This window comes from Miniopterus schreibersii, assembly GCF_964146895.1.
Source record: "Miniopterus schreibersii genome assembly, chromosome: 17".
Classification (NCBI taxonomy): domain Eukaryota; kingdom Metazoa; phylum Chordata; class Mammalia; order Chiroptera; family Miniopteridae; genus Miniopterus; species Miniopterus schreibersii.
Genome location: NC_138117.1, coordinates 8,738,645 through 8,759,446, shown reverse-complemented (window position 1 = coordinate 8,759,446; position 20,802 = coordinate 8,738,645). Strand labels below are relative to the sequence as shown.

At 42.5% G+C, this 20,802-nt stretch overlaps 1 protein-coding gene across 1 annotated transcript in view; it reads right to left on the bottom strand.

The window, feature by feature from the left end:
- Nucleotides 1-944: 944 nt before the first annotated feature.
- ZFPM2 (zinc finger protein, FOG family member 2) overlaps nt 945-20,802 on the bottom strand; it is a 365,534-nt gene continuing 345,676 nt past the window's right edge. The window contains exons 6-8 of the mRNA XM_081116257.1: nt 11,708-11,914; nt 8,225-8,449; nt 945-4,477 (exon numbers count right to left, since the gene is read on the bottom strand). Coding sequence (XP_080972383.1) covers nt 1,983-4,477; nt 8,225-8,449; nt 11,708-11,914 — 2,927 coding nt within the window. The 3' untranslated portion in view covers nt 945-1,982. The remainder of the gene's footprint in view (nt 4,478-8,224; nt 8,450-11,707; nt 11,915-20,802) is intronic.

Below are 20,802 nucleotides of genomic sequence, written 5' to 3'. Positions count from 1 at the left end.
GCAAAACTCTAAGCATATCAATTCTGTTCGCCTCACTAATTAGTCACCTGAAATGGAAAACATCAGTTATGGTTAAGATTTTATATTTAAAAACAGTTATTCTCAACAAGCAACTGGAGAAATGTTCTTGACAACATGGCATTTTTTTAATGTTTTGTGACAGTGTTTCTACGTTATGGGGCTAGCACCTTACGTTCACTATGCAAATCCAACATGGACAATAATGGTGCATCACAACCTATCTGCAAAAAGTGCTTCTCAGGCACAGGAGAAGACATTGCCTTTCCAAATCAGGATGTTTCCAAAATCACAGTAGACTGCAGTCAGTCTTTGATGGACAATGGGTGTCCTCTTGCCTACAGAATCTTATTTCAACCCCTCCGGGGGGCCCATTAGGTCCATGACCCACACTGCTCTCCAATCCCCCTCAGCATGCAAACCCTTCAAATGTACAAGTGAGATGTGTGAAATCTAGTCTTTCACAAATTGTGAGCATGAAATTTGTGCGTCTTTACTCATCAGAATCACTTTATGATACCACTTCTCTGCTCCTCAAAATGCAAACCTCTTTCTCCGGTAAACTCCATCTAAAGTTGGGTGCATTTGATCAACATTTGTGCCAGTTCTTGCACATAGTCTTCGTAAGCCTTTTAGACACTCATGAAATTGTTCTTTTTCTGTGTTACAGTGGTGGAGGGGGGTAGGGAACAGAAACTTAGTGCTTATTATATATAATTATAATGAAGAGCTTTTCTAGATTCATAGCCTGGAGTCTCCAGTTCATTTTAATATAGTAAGTTATATTAATTAGGCACATATAAAGGACAATCTGTTACCTTACTGGTTGATACCATGTTATTATAGCTATTAATGCTGTTTTGAACCTATTCTTGTGATATATAGGGTTTCTCTTGTATCTTAAAGAAAAAAAGTATGCCAGATTTCTCCAACAATCTGGAATTTTATTCCATCCATATACATGCATAGTAACAACATTTGTTGAGAAATTATTTCTATCAGAAGTAGAACATTATCTTTGTGATCACCAGGTGCAGTATTGCTACTATTATACTTAAATAGATCTTATATATGAATTAAATTCATACTTGCAGCATTGAGTTCAGGGTTTCGATTTAGACTGTGCCTTTCAAAAGATAAAACTGATTAATACTACCTCATTTACTTACAATACTGCTTCCAGTAATTTTGTTCATTCTTTATAAAGTATTGCATTTAACAGCAAAGGTTTAAAAATTGAGACAGAGCTGCATCAGCGAAAGAAAATACAAGTACTATACAAGAAAAAAATTGCCATCTTCATTTAACATACATGTTTAAGATTAAGAAAATGGACGAAAACATACGGCTACATACAAATGCAAAGCCTAGTGACTAAGAGACTGTATCTGCTAAAATATAAAGTGCAAACGGAGCCTGATTATCCAAGAATTGAAATCTTAAGGCGAACTTATAGCATGTGTATTTAGAACATCTTTGCAAGTTATATTTTAGCATATACGTGTATCTGCAACAGCATATAAGAAGAACTCAAGATACACAAGTGCTTTTGAAGCTATTTCTAAAATGCTTTTCTGTATTGTTTGTGACTATTTTCTTTAAAAGCTACTATACAGTGCAAACCATATGTGCTACACAATAACTATACAATAACATTACAAATGACTTTAATATAAAGTTTTTAAATAAAAAATAACATAACCACAGCTATGAATACTGCTGGTAAAATAAATTAATTTGTTTTTGAAAATGGCACCAATAATACACTTTACTAATGGACTGTAATGAAATTACACCTTAAGTCTTCAACTCAGCCAGAATGAATGATCTCCTGATTGCCCAGATGTAATTCAAACAGCTTTTGCTTTCGTTTCTGTTGCGTTTGATTTTATTTTTCTGGACTGGGTAGAACAACATACTAAACACTGTACCAAAGGTGACTGATGTCTGTTCAGTTAGTAATTTCATTTGACGTGCTCGGCTGCATGTGATGAACAGTAAAACTTCTTGTGAGTGATAAAGTTCGAGAGGTTGTTGAACTGGATGTCACACAGGCGGCAGTACTTCCCGCTGGTGGGAGCCTGGGTGGAGCCATTCACGCCTTTTGCTATACTGGACAGCTGCTCCTCGGCTGAGGGCATCCCCGGGGAGACGTTCTCATTCGTGGCCAAGGGGTTCTCGGCCATCCAGGAGGGGGACCTGTGGCCGTCTTCATGCTGAGGGTTCTGGGAAACGTTCTCCTGCTGGGGGTTGGCGGCAGGCCTCTCCTCTTGCTTCAGCCCACCGTTCACTATTACCATGCCTCTGTTTTTGGGCAACAAGGGCAGGGGATCCTTCTTGGGCCCAGTGCACCCGTTGGAGGAGGCCTGGCCTTTCGGGGATTCATTTTCGGCATTTGTGCTTTGCTCTGCGTCAGCGTTGTGGATGACGAGAGAACCAGAAATATAATCGCTTGGCTTTATCCCGTAATAGGGAGAAAGCTGGTCGGCTCCCTTGGCCTTCTTTATCGCCCCCGGGTAAAGGCATTGTGGGAGAAACAAATGTTTGTTTTCTTCTTTTGTGGCAATGAGCTGGGCGGCTTCACTGAAGACTTTCAGGCCTTGCAGGGTGGCTAAGTGAGATGAAAATAAGTTTCCGTTGGGGGAAGGCTGCTTCAGATTCCCATTTTTCTCACATTTTATTATGCTTCTGTCATAGCTGACATCAGGGCTGTCCCGTTCGCTTTCTGGATTCGGGAACACTTTGCTGTCGAGTGGACCCAGGTCGTTACGCTGATGGGCAGTGACCGGGCAGAAATTCTGCTTGTGGGCCAGGTAGTTTTCTACCTTATTGAAGCTGATCTTGCACACTGTGCACTCGTGGTAGTCCAGCAGCCTTTTGGGAGACGTGCTGGTCCGCTCGGACTGGGATAAACACTTTTTGCTGAGATCTATGGGCACGTCCATCTCTAGGCAGGCCACACTGGAATGAGCAGTGTCACATTTGGAAACTCCCGGAACACATTTGTTGATCGTCAGAGAAGTTTCCAAGTGCTTTGAGACAATCCCTGGAAAGATGTCACATCTTGGGTGGTAGCACTCCCCTAGGCCTTCGGTGGGTTCTTGGGTGGAGGTACAAGGACTGCTGAGGTTGGCTACGTCAAGAAATCGCTGCTGGACCAGCGGAGGCCTTTGCTCCTGCTCAGGGAGGCACATCTCGTACATCTTCCGTCGCTTGCGAGTGCGCATGGTCCTCTGCATGGCAGGCACTTTGTTGGAAGCGGACCTCTTGAGCGGCGGGTCGTGGCGCGTAGCACAATAGTACTGTTTGTGGACCATGTACGTTTCGTGCCGGCTGAAGGTGATGTTGCAGGCCTCACAGGTGGTCTTATTTGGGTCACTCTCCCCATCCACTAAGGGGACACTGGGATTTTTCACATCGACGGGCTTTCCATTGATTTTATCATCATTGCTACTGGAGGCGGAGAGCTTCTTAGCTTGAGTGGAAAAGTCCTTGTCGTGGCTCTTCCCATTTGGCCCAATTAAATCTAAAACAGTGGAGGAATTGATGCAGGGCGTTTGAAGAAGTGGATTCTCAGGATCCGCAGAATGAGCGGCTGGGTTGAGAAGGTTTATGGAGGTTTGGCCAGTGTTGGGACTCACAGCCTCAGGCATCTTTTCTGAAACACCAGGGAACTCTGGGGACTTGGCCATCTGCTGCCATCGGCTGCTGCAATAATGTTTTTTGTGCACTAGGTAATTATCCAAATTATTGAATGTTATGTTACACTCAAAACAAGTAGCCCCCTTGGGCATCAAGGGGCTGTAAATTACGGGAGGGTAGCTGCTGCTTCCGTGCCTCAGTCGCCGGTGTACCAGCTCAGACATCTTGGCTAAGATCTCTGAAGCTTGAGGGACCATAGTGATATCTTGGGGAAAAGCAAATTGGGAGAGAAAAGGACCCACAGGGAAAGAAGGCCCGATGCTAGGCTGGACTGGAGATGAGGCAAGTCTTGGACTAGAGGGCTCAGACTTAATTTTTGTATAAGAAAAGCTTTGTTTATTTGTTGTAGGCTGTATCTCGGGTCTCTGGTTGGTGAGAAAGAGCTGAGTCTTTTTCTCACACTTGTCCAGCTCTGTGTCAGAGCTCGCGTCTTTAGTCTGCATGGCCTTTTGGCTCTGGGGGAGTTCGCTCCTGGTCAACAAGTCTGTGGTGGGCTGTAAGCTGTCTTCAGTGCCACTTGGAGAGTGTTCCATGTCACTTTCTCTGGGAAGTTTGCCTCCGGGGACGTGGAGCTCCTGGTGCTGCAATAACTCCCTCTGAGTCTGGAAGCCGAAGTGGCAGTGATTGCACCGGAAGGCAGCTTGAGTGAGATGGGAGAACAGGTGTTGGTGGAAGTTGATCACAGAATCGGCATTGTAGCTACAGACGGTGCATTTTAGACTAGCACCAGGGGGGAGGAATTCCTCCATTTTCACTCCTGGAGAGGCATACAAAACAAGAACACTGAGAACCTCATGTGTTGGCTTTGTCATGATATGAACCTTTACTAATGACCGGATGCCTTCCACACAACAGGAATGAACTGAAATCTTTCAGAATCTCATTTTGTTAGTGTAGGTAGTTAGCTAGTTATTAATGAAGGAAAGGAGCAAAGGGGACTAGACATTAAGCCTAATAAACTAGGGAGCTGATTCAGACATTAAGCCTCATTCACTAGGAAACCACAGTATTCATAGGCTCCCCAGGGAACAACTGCCTCCTTCCAAGAAGTGGGCAGGAAGAATTGGTTACCGGTCGGTCATTAGCCAGGATTACAGAAGGAGGCGTAAGAACAGCAGGGGAAATTTCTTTGCTAGGCACATGGGCAGTAGAAACCAGATGGCGCACCCAGACTTTGGGACATGCACAGTAGAGGCCAAAATGTTGACATCAAGGGGCAGAGCCTAGCTGGGGAAAGAGTCAGATTGGATAAGGGCAGAGAGCCCCAGAAGGTCCAGGAAAGGGACTGGTTCTGGGGAGGGCCCAGCGCAAAATGGGGGGGGGGCAGGAAGTAGGTTGGATAGTTTCAAAGCAATCCTGCTCATTCTGAAAAATGAAGAGAATATATGGAGGAGTACCAGGGATCTCTCAGCAGTAGCTGCTAGAGCCTGCCCTCTCTGCCCTCTGTATCCCCTAGGGAGTATTATTTCCCTTCACCCCAGTAAATCTTGCCACTACCTTTAAACTTCTCCCATGCATGTGCCCTTTGAAATTTCTTTTTTTGTGACATTGCAAGAACCCATTTTTCACCAGCAACAATTTGTGATGTTAACTTTTTTTCTTGTGGTACCTTTCACCATGTGTGATAATAGTAATAGCCCTTTACAGTTTCCAAATCACTTTCATCCGTATTATCGCATCACTGTCTCCATTTCACAGGTCAGGAAACAAGCTCAAAGATGCTAAGGTAATTGAGCTATTCAGTAGTGGAACCATTACTAAACCTCAGACTTTATAATTTCCAACCCAGGAACTTTTTACTAGAATACTATGTTCAACATTAGCAAGAAGCAGGCGTTCATGGGAATTGATATTGATAAACTGCGTGCAAATCAAATAATTCTCAGTGAACTAGATTAGGCCTTTATTCAAAACAATCCAAATAGGAACCATTTTGTAAAGTAATTAATAAACTAACTTATCTTTGGTGCAAATCTAGAATTTTATTCATTGGTTTTGCTGAACATGGTTTATCTCTATCCTGGGCTGATAGTTAGCTGGTAGATACCAGTATACAGTCATTTCAGACCAATATCCATGCTGATTGATCACCACAGCCTGTTTCTAGTCAGTTATTAATTATTTTGAATATTACTAATGACTGGTGGTTAAACCTCACTGCGATAATGTGATTTCTAAGAAATATATTTTGGCCACTCATATATATATGTGTGTGTATTTATAGATATATCTATATCTATATCTATATCTATATCTATATCTATATCTATATCTATATCTATATCTATATCTATCATCTATCTATCTATCTATCTATCTATCTATCTATCTATCTATCTATCTATCTATCATCTATCTATATCTATATCGCCTCTGTCCAGGGTTCCTGGCTCACAGCTCCTAAAACCCTTGGAATTTCCTGTGATAAGAGTGATAAAGGTGCCTTTTGTTATGTTAGTCGACCTTTGGAAAGCCCCTAGGTAACCTAAGGATGGGGAGGCCTGCTGGCAGGAAAAGGAAGCCTGTGATTAAAGGGTTGGAACTTTCAGTCTTACCCTGCCCCCAGCCTCTTGGGAGCTGGTAGTGGGGCTGGAGAATAAGTTCAGCAGCCAACGGCCAATGATTTAATCAGGCATGTCTATGTAATGAAACCTCCATAAGAAACTAAAAGGATTGGGTTCAGAGAGCTTCAGGGCTGTTGTACGTGTAGATTAGGTGAGAATCACATAGTCTGAGGAGGCCAGGAAGCTCCTCGCCCTTTCCCCATACCTTGCCCTATGTATCTCTTCCATCTGTCTGCTCCAGAGTTATTTCCTTTTATAATAAACTGGCCATCTAGTGAGTAAACAGGTTTCCTGTGTTCTGTGAGCCACTCCAATCAATCAATCAATCAATCAATCAATCCCAAAGAAGGGGTCTTGGCAATCTCCAATTTATAGCCACCAGTTAGTCAGATGCACGGGTAACACTCTGGACTTGCAACTGACATCTGAACTGGGGTGGGGCTGTCTTGAGTCCTTGACCTGTGGGATCTGGTGCTATCTCTGGGTAGATAGTGTCAGAACTGAGTTGAATTTCAGGACACTCAGTTGGATTCCAGATAATTGCTTGATGGTGGGGTGGGGTGGGGATCCCTTTCCCCCAATAAATTGGAATTGGGATCTAGACATTTTTATTTACTAAGGTTAAATCTAGATCCCATTTGTTGGTTTATGGTTAAATCAGGCTTGGTTCATCCTCTCTGCACTCCAGACTAAAATGAGAATTGCCTTTTATATTTATAAGGTGAAAAAATACCAGAGAAAGCCCAGTCCTATAGCAAGCGATAAAAAAGAACTCCTATCCCTGTCTCTCTTTCTCCTTAACTAATCCAATACTTGTTTTTCTATGCAGCTGAAAAGATCCCTCGATATCTGTTTTTGTTTTGTACCTGACTTGATTCACCATCTGAGACAACCAACCTGTTTCTGCTTCTCCTGCTTAATCACCTACATGAAGACAGCTCATGTGCAGGAGACGGGAATGAGTGGAAAGGAAACTGACTGTTCCTATAGGTTCAAAGACGAAAGTTTGTGCAGTGGCTATACGAGAACATTGGAGGTTGGAGCCAGTGCTTTTTTTAAAACTCAGCACCAGTTTCAGTTGTTCATTTATTCAACCCAAGCAAAAACCCAAGTGAAGATAGTCACTTGGAAATAGCCCACAATATTTGTATTATATGTGCTGAAGAGCTGTGATTCCCAAACCTTGGTTTGCCCCACCCAAGAATGTTCCTAGAAATATATAAAGTTAATATAATTATATTTAATTAGCTTCAATTTTAAAAATTTAGGAAAATTAGAATACTATGTGATGACACTAACAATTGGTCATACAATTCCAAAACAAATGGGAATGGTTGCCTAAAAGTGGGCTTTAAAAAAAACCAAACACCATTTGTTTTTCAGCCTAATTTTTCTTAAGGAATTTTAAAACAAAGGACTAAAAGTGGTTTTATGTCATAAAATCAACTAAGCTGTTACGATGCACACTTTGGAAGTGCAGAGCATTTTATAGATCCATATTTAAGAGTTCATTTCTCTCGTGGGATTTTAATTGGACCTATCAAAATAACAGCTTTATTCCAATTCAGCAAATACTTACTTTTATGCACCTGCTATTTTTTTCCTGCCATGTGGGAAACAGTATGGTCAGTTTGCAAAGATCACTCGACACTTAAATCAATGAATACTAATGACAATGTACAAAGGGTACTGAGACTTTCTCAAATGATGCTGCTTTACTTCAGTTGAAAAAAAAAAAAAGATTTGGCCTGCGATCTGAGGACAGTAGTTGTTAAACAAGAATTCAGACCCAAGTTCTCTAAGTAGAATATAAGTGACAGAAAGTTAGATTTTGATTTTATTTATAGAAACAATTAGATACAGATGTATGTATGCATGTTTGTATGCAGAGAAATAACGGAGTCCCCTGGAGCAAAAGAGGAAACGCGGGAGGCACTTACCGCTGTGTGAATTCAGGTGCATTTCTAGAGCTCGGGCGTTGGAGAAGCTCTTGGTGCACTGCGGGAAGGGACACAGGCTGGCCGTCTGAGGAGCACTGTCTTCACTTTCTTCCGACGCTGGAGCTGCCTCCCTCTGCCTCCCGCTGCAATAGTACATCAAATGGGCCTGCAGGTTCCGCTCACTCCGATACCAGATGCCACAGGACTTGCAAGGGAATATGTCCTCTGCAGACAAAAACACAGGGCACATTGGCTGCTGCCCATTTGGGGGTGAGGGAATATTTGGTTCAATTTGTCCCAGAGACTGCTCTCGGGTTCTGAATCCAGCCATCGGACCGTGAGCGATGAGTGCAGTTGTGGATGCTGTTCCACAGAGCAGGACTAGGACACGGTACACTCAATGCAATTTACCTTCCCACAGAGGCTTTAGAAAGCGGTGCTGCAGGAGGCCCCAGCATTCAATAAAAACACAAGAGATTACCTTTAAACTGTTTACATTGTATTGATGGTTTAGAAATACATGCATTTATAAACAGCAACATGAATTGGTTTATCTGGTTGATTAAAATGTAAGGATCAATGGCTGAACTAAAGTTAGCTCTGATGCCAACCCCTGACATCATCTTTTCATTTAGTAAATTAATTACAGAGAGCCTACTATGAGCCAGACCCTATGCTGGGTTGGGTGTGAAAATGAAACACCGCACAGCTGTCCTTATGTTGCTTAAGGTCTCCTGGAGTTGATGAACAAGTGGTGAGATGATTAAATTAGCACGTGATGACCACGAGGAAGGAGGTATCCCAGGGGTGCGTTAGGCACGGAAAACACGCACTGGGCTGGTGAGAGAATTCATCTGGTGGCGGGAGGAGGGGGTCAGGTAAGGGATTAGAGGGAAGGTGATGACATGCCTTAGCCCAGGCATGAGGAATGAAATCGGGCAGGAGAAGAGGGCTGGGCCTTGCTGACCAAGGGAACAGCCCAGGGAAAGCCCAGGTGGCTGAAGGAGGCCTGGGCCAGGCGGGGAGGCTGTGCCGCTCAGGCAAGGGGCGAGGTGGGAAGCGGGCCGAAGAGTTTGTAGAAGGCAGGGAGAGGCTATCACACACCCTGTAAGCTCTCTTAAGAAGTTTAGATTTTTTAACTCAACAGTTATGGAGAATCATTGAGTCATTTTAAGCAGGAGGCTGACAGAATAAGATATTATAGAATCATAGGAGTCGAGTTTTGAAGGTAGTGAATTTGGAAGACTCATGACTGGTAGGAGGTCGTGTGGTAAACTAAGTGAGATATGACAGCTTGTGTTGCAGCTAAAGTCACGTAATATTTATTAAGTCGTGCTATGGTATGTATTTTCATGTACCCACTGATAGAAAATTTCTCCGTGTGTGTATTTTCCCCTTCATTCACTTACAGGCGAGGAAACTGAGGTTGAGCAACTTCGCTCACGGTCTCGTAAGTGGGTGAGCTGTGAGTGGAACCTGGTGGGATCACTTCCATAGGCCACAGCGGGGCAAGGGGGCAGAGAGGGCGGAAAGTTGCATTTAGGGAGTAGAACTGACTGCAAGTGGTGACCACTGCTCTGCAATTTGGTTCCTGGGGCAGACGGCAAGGTGTCTGCTCCATTCCTAGGCTTCTTGTTAGCATTTCTCTGTCGCTCATTTTTACAAGGCACAGATGATGGGGAGGTAATGAGTTGTGGCTAGAGCACATATTGGGTGACAAATACACTGTATTGAACAAACCTCACAGTTTAGTAATAAAAGGGGGCACGGATCAGAGGGATGCCAGATAACACTATAAGCTGGGAGTGACCCAGCCATATTGAGATATATGGTCACATTACATATGCAGAATTTGAAATTCCTGTAAGAAATACAGAGGAACATGGGAAAGGTGGCAAGAGGGGTCTAAAACTTGGCAAAAACACCTGACTTGTGATTTGTGAATTGTATATAGTCAGTGAAACCCATGATAGTGAAGGAGATGGTGTTGAGGAGATAAAATGAAAACTAAGGACCAGATTCTAGTGAATGACACGTAAGGACAGCAAGTGCAATATAGAATTTCTAATTAAAATTATAGATAACATTATATGCTTCTGCTGTCCATTACTTAGCTCCTCCCTCCAAATTAGTTACATTTACACTATTAAGAGGGCCACGTTGTTTAATAAAGGTCCGTTTAAGCGGGAGGAGTTTAACCAATTAGCTAATTTCAGAATGAGAATGAAGGCTGTATGCGCCTATGCCGATTTACTTGGGATTAATAGTTGCCTTGCTATAGAAAGCAAGCAAAGTATAACCTCACATATACTTAGAATTAATACTTTCGCATCGGAGCTTCGCAGTAATATAAGCTACTCCTAGTGTCCCTGGGAGCAAACTTTTTTGCCTCAGATTCAAGTTGGGCCTCTGTTATTTCATGTTCCTCATTATCTGAATCAAAGTCCAATAAAGAAAATAACTACACTTACATACTAGGGAAATAAAAAAATGGTAGCTTGGGTTGGGTCCACTGGATCCACTGGTTGGATGCAGATGAATTCTAGGTACACCTGAGAATTTCATTATTCTAAAGGAGACTGTTACAGCAAGAACGTAATTACTGTTGAACATATATACATATGTAAATATATGTAAGTATATTTTAATATCAAGACAACATTGCAGGCTCTAGGTTTCTCTTCCACATCATTCAGAGTCTCAGGGATTTTTCAAGGACATTTCTGACTAAATGTAATATTTCACCTGCCTACTAGCTTTAGAATCTATTCTCCTCTCAAGATGTAACTGCTACTCATGTTTTCTCACAGAACTAGATAAAAGCAGAGCTGAGTGTATAACTCAGATCTTCAGACTCCTAGATCACTGATTTTCTGTCACATAAAGTGTCACTGTGTGTGTTCAAGGAATACAATCTGAGCTCAATAGTCATTTTAACAAAATATAAAAGAATATTTGCCAGGGCATATCTAAAAATTCTCCATTTAAAGTATCCTAAGCTTGTATGTATTTTTTTCTATTCGTACCTTTTTTTTTTTTTCTTTTGGTATTAGCTGGTGTCCTGATTTATCCAGGCTAAACTTTCTCTTCATTAGTGTGTCTAGTCAAAATCTGAACTGCATTCTTTTTAAGTTTTTAACTCTATTGCCCTTAAAGAATATCACAATCATTCTGCTATGAGGGCATTGAGAAAGCTGTTGGGCTTCTCATAGCTAAGTAGCCTTGAAGGTTGTTTAGCTGGTTTAGACTGTCAGCTTTTTGTGTGTGACACGCAGGGATCCAGCCTGAAATGAATGAATGTAAGTATTCTTTTTATGCTCACATGGGAAGCGCGCACACACACACAGAGCAGATAAACTGAAATCACAACACTGGAGAAAAACGTCTGTCCCTGGTTGCCTGTCAGCGGACATTCTCTGCTTTCCCAGAAACACCGTCACCACCACAAAGCCACCGCGCGGGGCCACTGCGCTCAGCACTTACTGTTGACAATGGCTGTGGGCAAGATAGAGGCCATGGCGGCCTGCTGGGGGAGCAGCTGGATGGAGTCCAGCAGGCGCGCCGGGTACATCCCCTCCGTGAGCGTCATCTGACCCGCAGCCTGCAGCCTGGAGTCCAAGTCCACCGCAAAGGCCACGAGCTCCTCGCCCTCGGCGATGGCCTTCGTGGTCGTGCACCACAGCTGGCCCCCTGGGAAGGAGAGAGAGAGATGACCTGGCGCGGAAAGCTCGGCCTGCTGCACGCTGGACGGGTCGGCAGCCCCTTCTGGTGTTTTCCACGTCAGTCCCTGCTGGGGGGGGTCTGATCCAGGTCACAGCGGCACTGCGCTCCCCCCGCCCTCCCCACGTGGGAAATTCTGCTGGTGGCATTAAACGAGCTGTCCAGGGGTCAGCAGGAGAAGCCTGGGAACCAAGTCTAGACATGATCGGTGGGGAGTATTGTCACCTCTGCCTTCTGGGTTTCCCTTGGTCGTTGGCCAAGCCATTGTCACATGGCACCAGGCCAAGAGAAAGCATGGTAGCCATCCCACCACAAAAATATCTCAGGTCTTTGAAGTTACTCTTCTGTACCTTATAGAAGACGTTGTATCCCCCTCTGTCTCCCTCTTTCCCTCCCTCACACACTCTTCCTAAAATACTTTATTATATCAATACCAGATGCCCCCAAACTGCAAAACAAGTGAACAAAAGCGCCTAAAATCTAGAAAGTTAAAACTATATTCGGTTAGTTTGACACTCTTTATGTCTTTGGACATTTTTTTTTTTTTTTAATCTTTACTTATATAATGTTCCTTATAATGTGGCTCCTTTATCTCCATTTACCCTGATGGAACTTCCTGAGAAAAAGATACGCCAAAGATGCTTTTCAAAAAGGCCTATTTAAATAAAGATTTGTTTAAATGAAAAGAACTCTTTCTTCAAACACTAAGATACACCCTGGCTCGGCGTTTCAAATGCTCACGTGTGGTGCATTAAAAAGAAAATTAACTAGGCAAGTACATCTTCTAACGTATTGGGATGAGATAGCGAAGGCTCATTTATTTAGCATGTTTAGACAGGCAAAGCACTTATATTTTGTTATCTACACTCTCAGGCCTAGATACGTATCCTCTACAGTTATGGCTGAAATAACGTGGCATACTTGATATGTTACAAAGCTTTTTCCCCCTCCTTGTGTATATATTGCAAAGCTATATATTGTATTCATTAAGCAAGCAAAAATTGTACCCATTCTGATAATATTGCTTTTTATCTTTCAGCATTACTGTCTCTTCTACTACACCTCATTTTTTCCACCCTCAAAGAGATTGTAGTTTTTAAACAACTCGTGGTAAAAATCTGGTGGAAAAGATAACACCACCATACGATTCGGGGCAGAGTTGCACAGAAGGACCTGGGACACTGTCTCAGAGGAAACTTGGACAAGTGATTAAACCAGCTGATTAAGTTTTCAAGGTAAACAAACGAAGACACCTTCCACGACAATAGATGGTAGAGAGAAAATAAAGCTAAGAGTACAGACTTCAAAGGAGTGTGAAAGTGTCAAAGTGAGACACAGCTATACTGAAAGACTAGAAAAACAACTTAACTTTTTATTTCCACTTTGACTCTAAGTGAAACTTGTACCTGAAAGCACAACACATTTACCAAAGTGGAGGAACAGATTCACTTTGGCACCGATTTATTTGTTTACAAACAGAGAAGCTAAACGGCATCCTAGTGCAGTCAATGAGCGTTCACCGTGCTAAGTGGTGGTATTTCTGGTGACACTTCTCCCTGGATGGTTCCTGCCATCGGCAGCTATGCCTTCTCTGATGTACAAACAAGATCCAAACTACTGAGAGCTGTAGACAGAGGTGACCACTTGCACCCACCCTTTCCTGGGGGACACAGTTTATTAAGAGAGTCTGTGTGATAGAGAGGTGCGGAGGGCAGAGCAAGGCCCTTCCATTCAGGTTTCTTTCAGAGCCTGGCCTTTCTGAGTCACTGGATTCCTGTGATGAATGGCATTACTTACATCATTAGTAATACTTTACCATTAATAATAAATTTACATCATTGGTAAATGCAGCTCTGGCTATTTTTCATCAAAGGGAAGTTTTGAACTCAGTTACCCAGGAGAAATCGAGTTTTTAGAGAAGGTTCCACTCACAGCCAAGCTTTACCACAGCAGTGAGCTACGTACAAGGAGGATTCACTACTCGAGCTCACACTTGGAACCCAAAAGCCCCAATAAATAAATAAAATAATCTTGACAAATATTAAGTGCAAAGAAAAGCAAGCATAAAATGATTTCCCTGTGATATTAAGCAGCCTGGCAGCTGTAATGCATACCTGTGGTTTCAGACATACTCAGTAATGCTTCACATTTTATTATCTTTATCACTTTATCTCCTTTTATGGTTTAGTCAGAGCATATCTTTTTAGAGGTTGAATTAGAATAAAAATGTACCGTGCAGACGTGATGAGAAGTCAGTTGTCTTAGGACTGAATCTTTCAAGTCATTCATTCGCCAGCTTTGCTGCGTGCCAGCTGGGTGCCGTGGCTTCACACACAGCTATACATTTATAATGCACACGAGCAAACAGAGAGATTACAATCCCACGTGGTGGGTGTCACCCTTAATGCTAAAGAAAACGTGAGAGGAATGAGTAACTGAAACTTCTTGGGGGAGTCAGGTTGGCCATCCGAGGTGCTTTCTGATGGACTCATGAAGACCGGAAGGACCGTAGCAGAGGCATGTGGGGAGGTTCACTGCTGCTGGCACATAAAGGGGCACCATGCTGCAAGCGCAGGACCAGGGAAGGCCGGATGGTCCTGAGAATGGCTCGGAGGCCAGCAAACTGGGGCTCGGGGTCCGAGGGAGGACAGGTGGGCTATGAGCAGTGGTGTGCTGGAGCCAGCCTGTTCTGGATGACAGAGCAGAAGGGTCAGTCGGCAGGAATTCTGTGTGCTGGTTGCTATCCCATAGGTAACCTGAAATCTGCCACGGTGAGAGCTCTAGCATTTGCCACTGGAAACGGCAAACATTACAAATCAGGGCTTCCTCCCACCAAGAGTTTAAAGAAGGGTGAGACAGCTTTGAATGTAACACAGAACAGTTATGTTGGGCTCATGGTGGGGGAGATGGTACATTTTTATTTGAGTGAATGAAGGAACACATTCTTGACATGGGCTTCCCCTCCCTCCAGTATAACGATCTCAGGGGAGTGAGAGCGAACCGAAGGAGTTGGAAGCGTTACCACGAGGCCATCTGGAGGCTGCTGTAACAGTCATAGAGCTGTGGTGCAGTTACGAGAAGTGCAGCGGGTGTGGGAGAAAAGAGCCGCGTCCGCGAGCTGGGCTGAGCGAGGAGTGGGGTGATTTTGTGAGACGAGTAAGAGAAAAGCAGCTGCTGAAAATGACACAAAGGTTTCTGGTTTGGGAAACCAGATGAGGGTGATGCCATTAATGTGGCAGTAAAGCTGGTATATTAACAAGTAGCGTTAAGACAACAAGGACACAACTGGCACCGGTGAGGAGCACTTTGGGCCAGACAGGCCTGGTGGCTTATGTATTTCTGTTCTGATCCTGTCAGTTACTCAGGGAAGCAGGTGATATTTTCCTTATTTTAGTGTTGACAAAACTGAAGCTTGGCGAGGTTAATGAACTTGCCCAAAGCCACACATGTGGTCAGTGGCAGAACCATGACTTGGACATCTGTGTGCCCAGCTCCAAAGCCCAACCATGCATGTGCACGTGTGTTGAACATACGCATGTGTGTGTGTATGTATGGAAATACTGACTTCTGCTTTGAAAATGTAACTTCTGAGGTATGTGAGAGACTGTTGGGGGAATGTATCTAGGAGGCAGGTGGAAGTTGGAGGGGACGTAAGGCTGGAGGAAATGTTTCGGAAGTCATCGGCAAGTTCTCAATGACTGTGATGATCTTTACACTGCTGTGGTGACCCAGGAAGAGTACAGTGTGACTAGGACAAAAGATGGAAACTTGGGGAATCTCAACATTTAAGATGTGGGTAGAGGACATGGAATCATTTAAAGATAGGGAGAATCTATGTTTGGAAAATTTAGAGGAACCAAGAGAATGGAAACCGCACAAATGGTGGGCTGGCTCTTTGAAACCATTTGGCCGAGTTTTTTTAGATGGTGAGTGTAGAGTGTGCAACTTGAGGGAGTTATTTATAATGAGAGATATCCCAAGTATTGTCACATAGTTTCGATTACTGATTAAAATAAAATATTCTAAGTGTGACATTTCTCACAGCCCTGCTAAATCCAAGAAATCTTACCAGAGAGAAAAGACAAACCTATGAATTCAGTGAGCAAATGTGTCTGCGTTACACTGGTAAGAGCTAACTCATTGCAGAAGAAAAGATGAAGGCTCCATCCATCTGTGGATCACATACTGTCTCTGGACTAGTTAGAAACAGTTTCCAGCAATCAACTTAGGGCTGAAGAGGCAAAAAAACCCGGTTTCCTACCCTACTGCTTCTAGAGCTGGGTAAACGTGGCCAACTCTGACTTACAACTGAATGGAAGGCAGTAGCAGTCATCTTGATTAAGCAGCAATCCGAGTGCATGAAAATGCTAAATCATGTTGATATTTAGTTATTTTGGTATCTCCACTGACTGACCTCATGGTAATGGAAACAAATCGCAAGCTATTCTATTTGGCTTTAGAATGAGAGCACCACTATCAAACAAAAAAAACCCCAAACCGGAAAATAGCAAGTATTGGCAAGGATGTGAGAAACTGGAAGCCTGTGCACAGCTGATGAGTGAAAAATGGTACAACCACTGTGGAAAACAGTGGCATCTCCGCAAAAACGTATAAACAGAATTACCTTATGACCCAGAGAACTGGAAGTAGGTCTCAGAGATATCTGCACACCCATGTTCAGTGCAGCAATATTAAAAATGGCTCAAACATGGGAGCAACCCAGGAGTCCATCGACAGAAGAACAAATAAGCATTCAGTGGAATATTATTCAGCCTTGAAAAGGAAGGAAAGTCTGACAATACTACAAAATCGAGGAGCCTCGAGGACATGATGCTACGTGAAATAAGCTAGTCAGGAAAGGACAAATACTGTATCATTCCCCTTATACTTAGAGTATTCAAAATCAAAGAGACATGAAATAAATAGAGAGTTACTGCTTAATGGGTATGGTTTCAGTTTTGCAAGATGAAAACAATTCTGGAGATGGGTGGTGGCAATGTTTGCACAACATTGTTAATGTACTTAGTGCCAATGCACTGTACACTTAAAAATAGTTTCAATAGCAAATTTTATGTCATGTATATATTCTACCACAATAAAGACATTGGAATAAAATAAGAGTACCGTTTATTCACTAAAAAACATCCACTGTGACCCAAAATATTTGTACAAGTTTTTTTTTAGCCATAGCTAAGGATGGGAATATAGTTTTCACAAAATGCTTTTCATATGAGATGGTTCAAAACAAACAAGAGCAAGGTCTTCTCCCCTCCCAGTTTCCCTAGTAAAGCTACTTATCAACTACGACTTGAAAGCTCAGTCCCTAGTGGAATGAGACGGAGTTTACTTTATTTGGCCACATTAACCATTTTCACTTGAATAAATTTTGGATGCTTGTATAGACCTGAGAATTGCGAGTTGCTGGTTACTCTGCTGGTTTGGGTTTCTGCCTGTGCTCTGAGTGTCAGTTCCTGTCAACTCTCTATGGATATGAAACGTAATAAATCTAAACCACGTTTTCTGTAGCTTTCAGGGGTAGTATGCTTAACGCCTTAGACTTAAACCAACAGGATTTTCAATGTATTAATCTACATTTGAGATATATTGATATAAACACAACTAGAATTATGTAAAGGTGTTGGGTGCACATATGGCAATATCATATATGTTTAATTGATAAAACCCTTACAAATTTGCATAGCCATTCCAGAGCAAATGATTTTGATTAAAAGACGACATGATAATTATGAATTATGGCTGTCACCCAAAATCACTGAAAATTTACTTGTCCTCAGTGCAAAGATGAACTAGAAGGAGCATTTGACTGGAGGGTAAGAAACTTTAGTTCTAGTCTTGAATTGATTATTAGTTACTGTGCAATTTTGACAACTCGCTTTACCTACATCATATAAAATCACAGCCTTAGGCTAGATACCCTCTCAATTATCATCACCCCTACAGTTAGGAATCACTGGCAGGAGTGTAAGGCATCTATAGGTTTTTGTTTTTGTTTTTTAATCCCCACTCGAGGATATATTTTTCCATTTCTTTTCAGAGAGAGTGGAAGAGAGAGAGAGAGAGAGAAACATCGATGTGAGAGAGACATATCGATTGGTTGCTTTCCGCAGGCCCCCGACTAGAGACGGGGACTGAGCCTGCAACCAAGGTCTGTGCCCTTGGCCGGAATCGAACTTGGGACCCTTCAGTCCACCGGCTGATGCTCTAACCACTGAGCCAAACTGGATAGGGCTGCAGCTTGTATAGGGTAGAAAAAATGAGACTCTATGAACAAAAAGTTTCTTGATAATAAAATATTTCACGGATGTGTTCAAACAATCCAGCAGAGGGATGTCCATTTTGATACTCAGAAAAATGACATTTAAAAATAGCTTTGAATATCCCCTTCGCCCTAATAGTTGAAGGATATGGGAACGATGAGTGGAAAGGAAGAGAAAGCCAGAAAGGGGACAGATGTCGCGACTTAGCATCATCTTGCAAGTGAGAGGAACTCAGTAAAACTGGGAATGCTCTTCTGTTTTACAACGTTTAATCCTTTATTATTTCAAAGAGTTGTAGCTTATTAGAAATGATCAGTGATGCCACATCCCTCCCAAACTGTACAAGATCTTATTGTGCAAAGCAGAGCACTACAATCCCACTCCTACTGCCTGGGCCTGAAGCCTTTATCGCAGACATCAGGCCCCGAGGCAGCTACCTGATACCTTCCCGGCTTTCTCCAAACGCAAAGGTTATTTTAGGAGCCTCGCTCTGTCTGCCTCCTAAGCTGCCAACACGGTCACTCTCCCCAGTCTCCACACCCACACACCGCCCCTGTCACAAGTCGAGGGCAGATACACTCAAGGTTCCACAGAAAGTAGTAACTACTAAGGCCTTGACGTTCTCGAAACACCACGTACTTGCTGTTCTAAGTAATGTCTACGATCAAAGTTCCCCTACAAACCGATACGGTTCCTAACAGGAAGCTTATACATTTTTCTCATAATTGCTGTCAAAACTGCGGTGAAGTGTACCACGAGTTTCGATAACAAAGAAGTAGAGTCACAGTTCAAACTCGATTATATTTTGGAAATTCACACTCTTCTTACTAGAAGCAGTGAGTGGCCTTAAATATCTCCCCATCCTGCCAAATTTTTCACTTGCACTTTTTTATTATTTATGAAATCAGTGTCTGCACAATGTCATGCAGACCTCCGCCGATAAACTCTAATTAAGATTAAGACAAGCCTTTTGGAAAGGATCCCATCATTAGCAAACACGATAAACACAAAAATACTCCCTACTTGTCAACCAGGAGCGATTCGGTAACCTAACAGTATCATCTGTTGCTAGGTTACAGAGCTGACAAAGCTTCAATTATATTGTTCGGCCATACCTATAGAGTTCTGTATAAGCAAAATGTATCCGGTATAAAAGCATTTAACTTCGTCCATGCTATCTGCAATTCGCGGCTTCTTACAATGGTAAAAATCAGGTTAATAAATTACATAGCACGCTGAAAAATCTTTCCCATGTGTTATGTCTATACATGCTTCTTTCTAATTTATCTGTGTGATTGATAGACGCTTGCTTTGTAAAAATAAGGGAATACAAGCAGCATGAAGCTGTAAACCTCGAGCTAAACTACGTCTGGGCTTATCAAGATACGAACCCAAGCTTAGCATAAAAATGTACAGCAAATTGAACCAATTAAATCACATTTAGGTTTTGTACGACTCGACCGCCACATGGAGCAGGATAAGGGGCCTTAAGCAAATAGACAGGGGTACCAGTTTGAAACTTTATTTTAAGCTAAAGAGAAAACAGAAAAACCAACCCCCACACACTCACCTAGCAATACAAAAGGGGACAGATGCTTGCAATCATCATTTAAGCTAAGGGCTTTTCTGAAAGTCCAAGTTCGTAACTTTTACTGCATAGCATTAAGTCATTAAGTCTAACCTCTCTTTATTAGACCGGGAGCTCTAGGGGGAGAAAATCAATAAGACAGTTCCCAAATACAGACGTTTGACAAGGGAAAAAAAAAAGAAAGAAAAAACCCCACTTGTGTAAAAAGGGAAAGTCTAAGTGAATCAGAGCTTCGAGATGATTTTATCATGGGTGAATTTTTGTGTGGATTTTCACAGATATTTGGAAACGAACCAGCATTTTAAACTAACCCTGGCAGAAAAATGTTATATTATATACTTTATTGCTATGGCATTTTGAGTTCTTAAGATGTGCAATAAGAAGATGGTCAATTGATGATCAGAGTTTAGTTGATAAAGATAATATAGTGGTCTATCGAGGAAATCATGATACATCTTAGGCTCCCAAGTAAATCATTAAATCAGAGCCATTCTCTGGGGGGATAAGTGGGCTGTTTAATACACACACACACACACACACACACACACACACACACCCCAGGACATTATGTTTCTGGAAGTGGAGGACACACACACACACACACACACACACACACACACACACACACTCACCAGGACATTATGTTTCTGGAAGTGGAGGAAAGAGGCCTACTTACTTGTTTGGTCATTGCCTTCTTTAATTCTAACTAAATAATTTGAAAAATCCAACATGAGGCCCGCTTGTGAAATGTAACCTTTTCATAACTGGGAAGCGACTGGTCAGAGTAATTCCCTAAAAGCTAAACAAATGCCCTATTCCAGCATCACAAGTGTTACTGCCCGGATCTCAGGGTTTTGATGTTAACACAGTATGTATAGATATCTATACGTCGCCACATTGTTTAATATAAATTTTATAATGAATTCAAATCCAATACTGTTGAAATTCTGGACAGTGGAGCAGTGCGAGAAGAGAACCTATAAATTACGGTG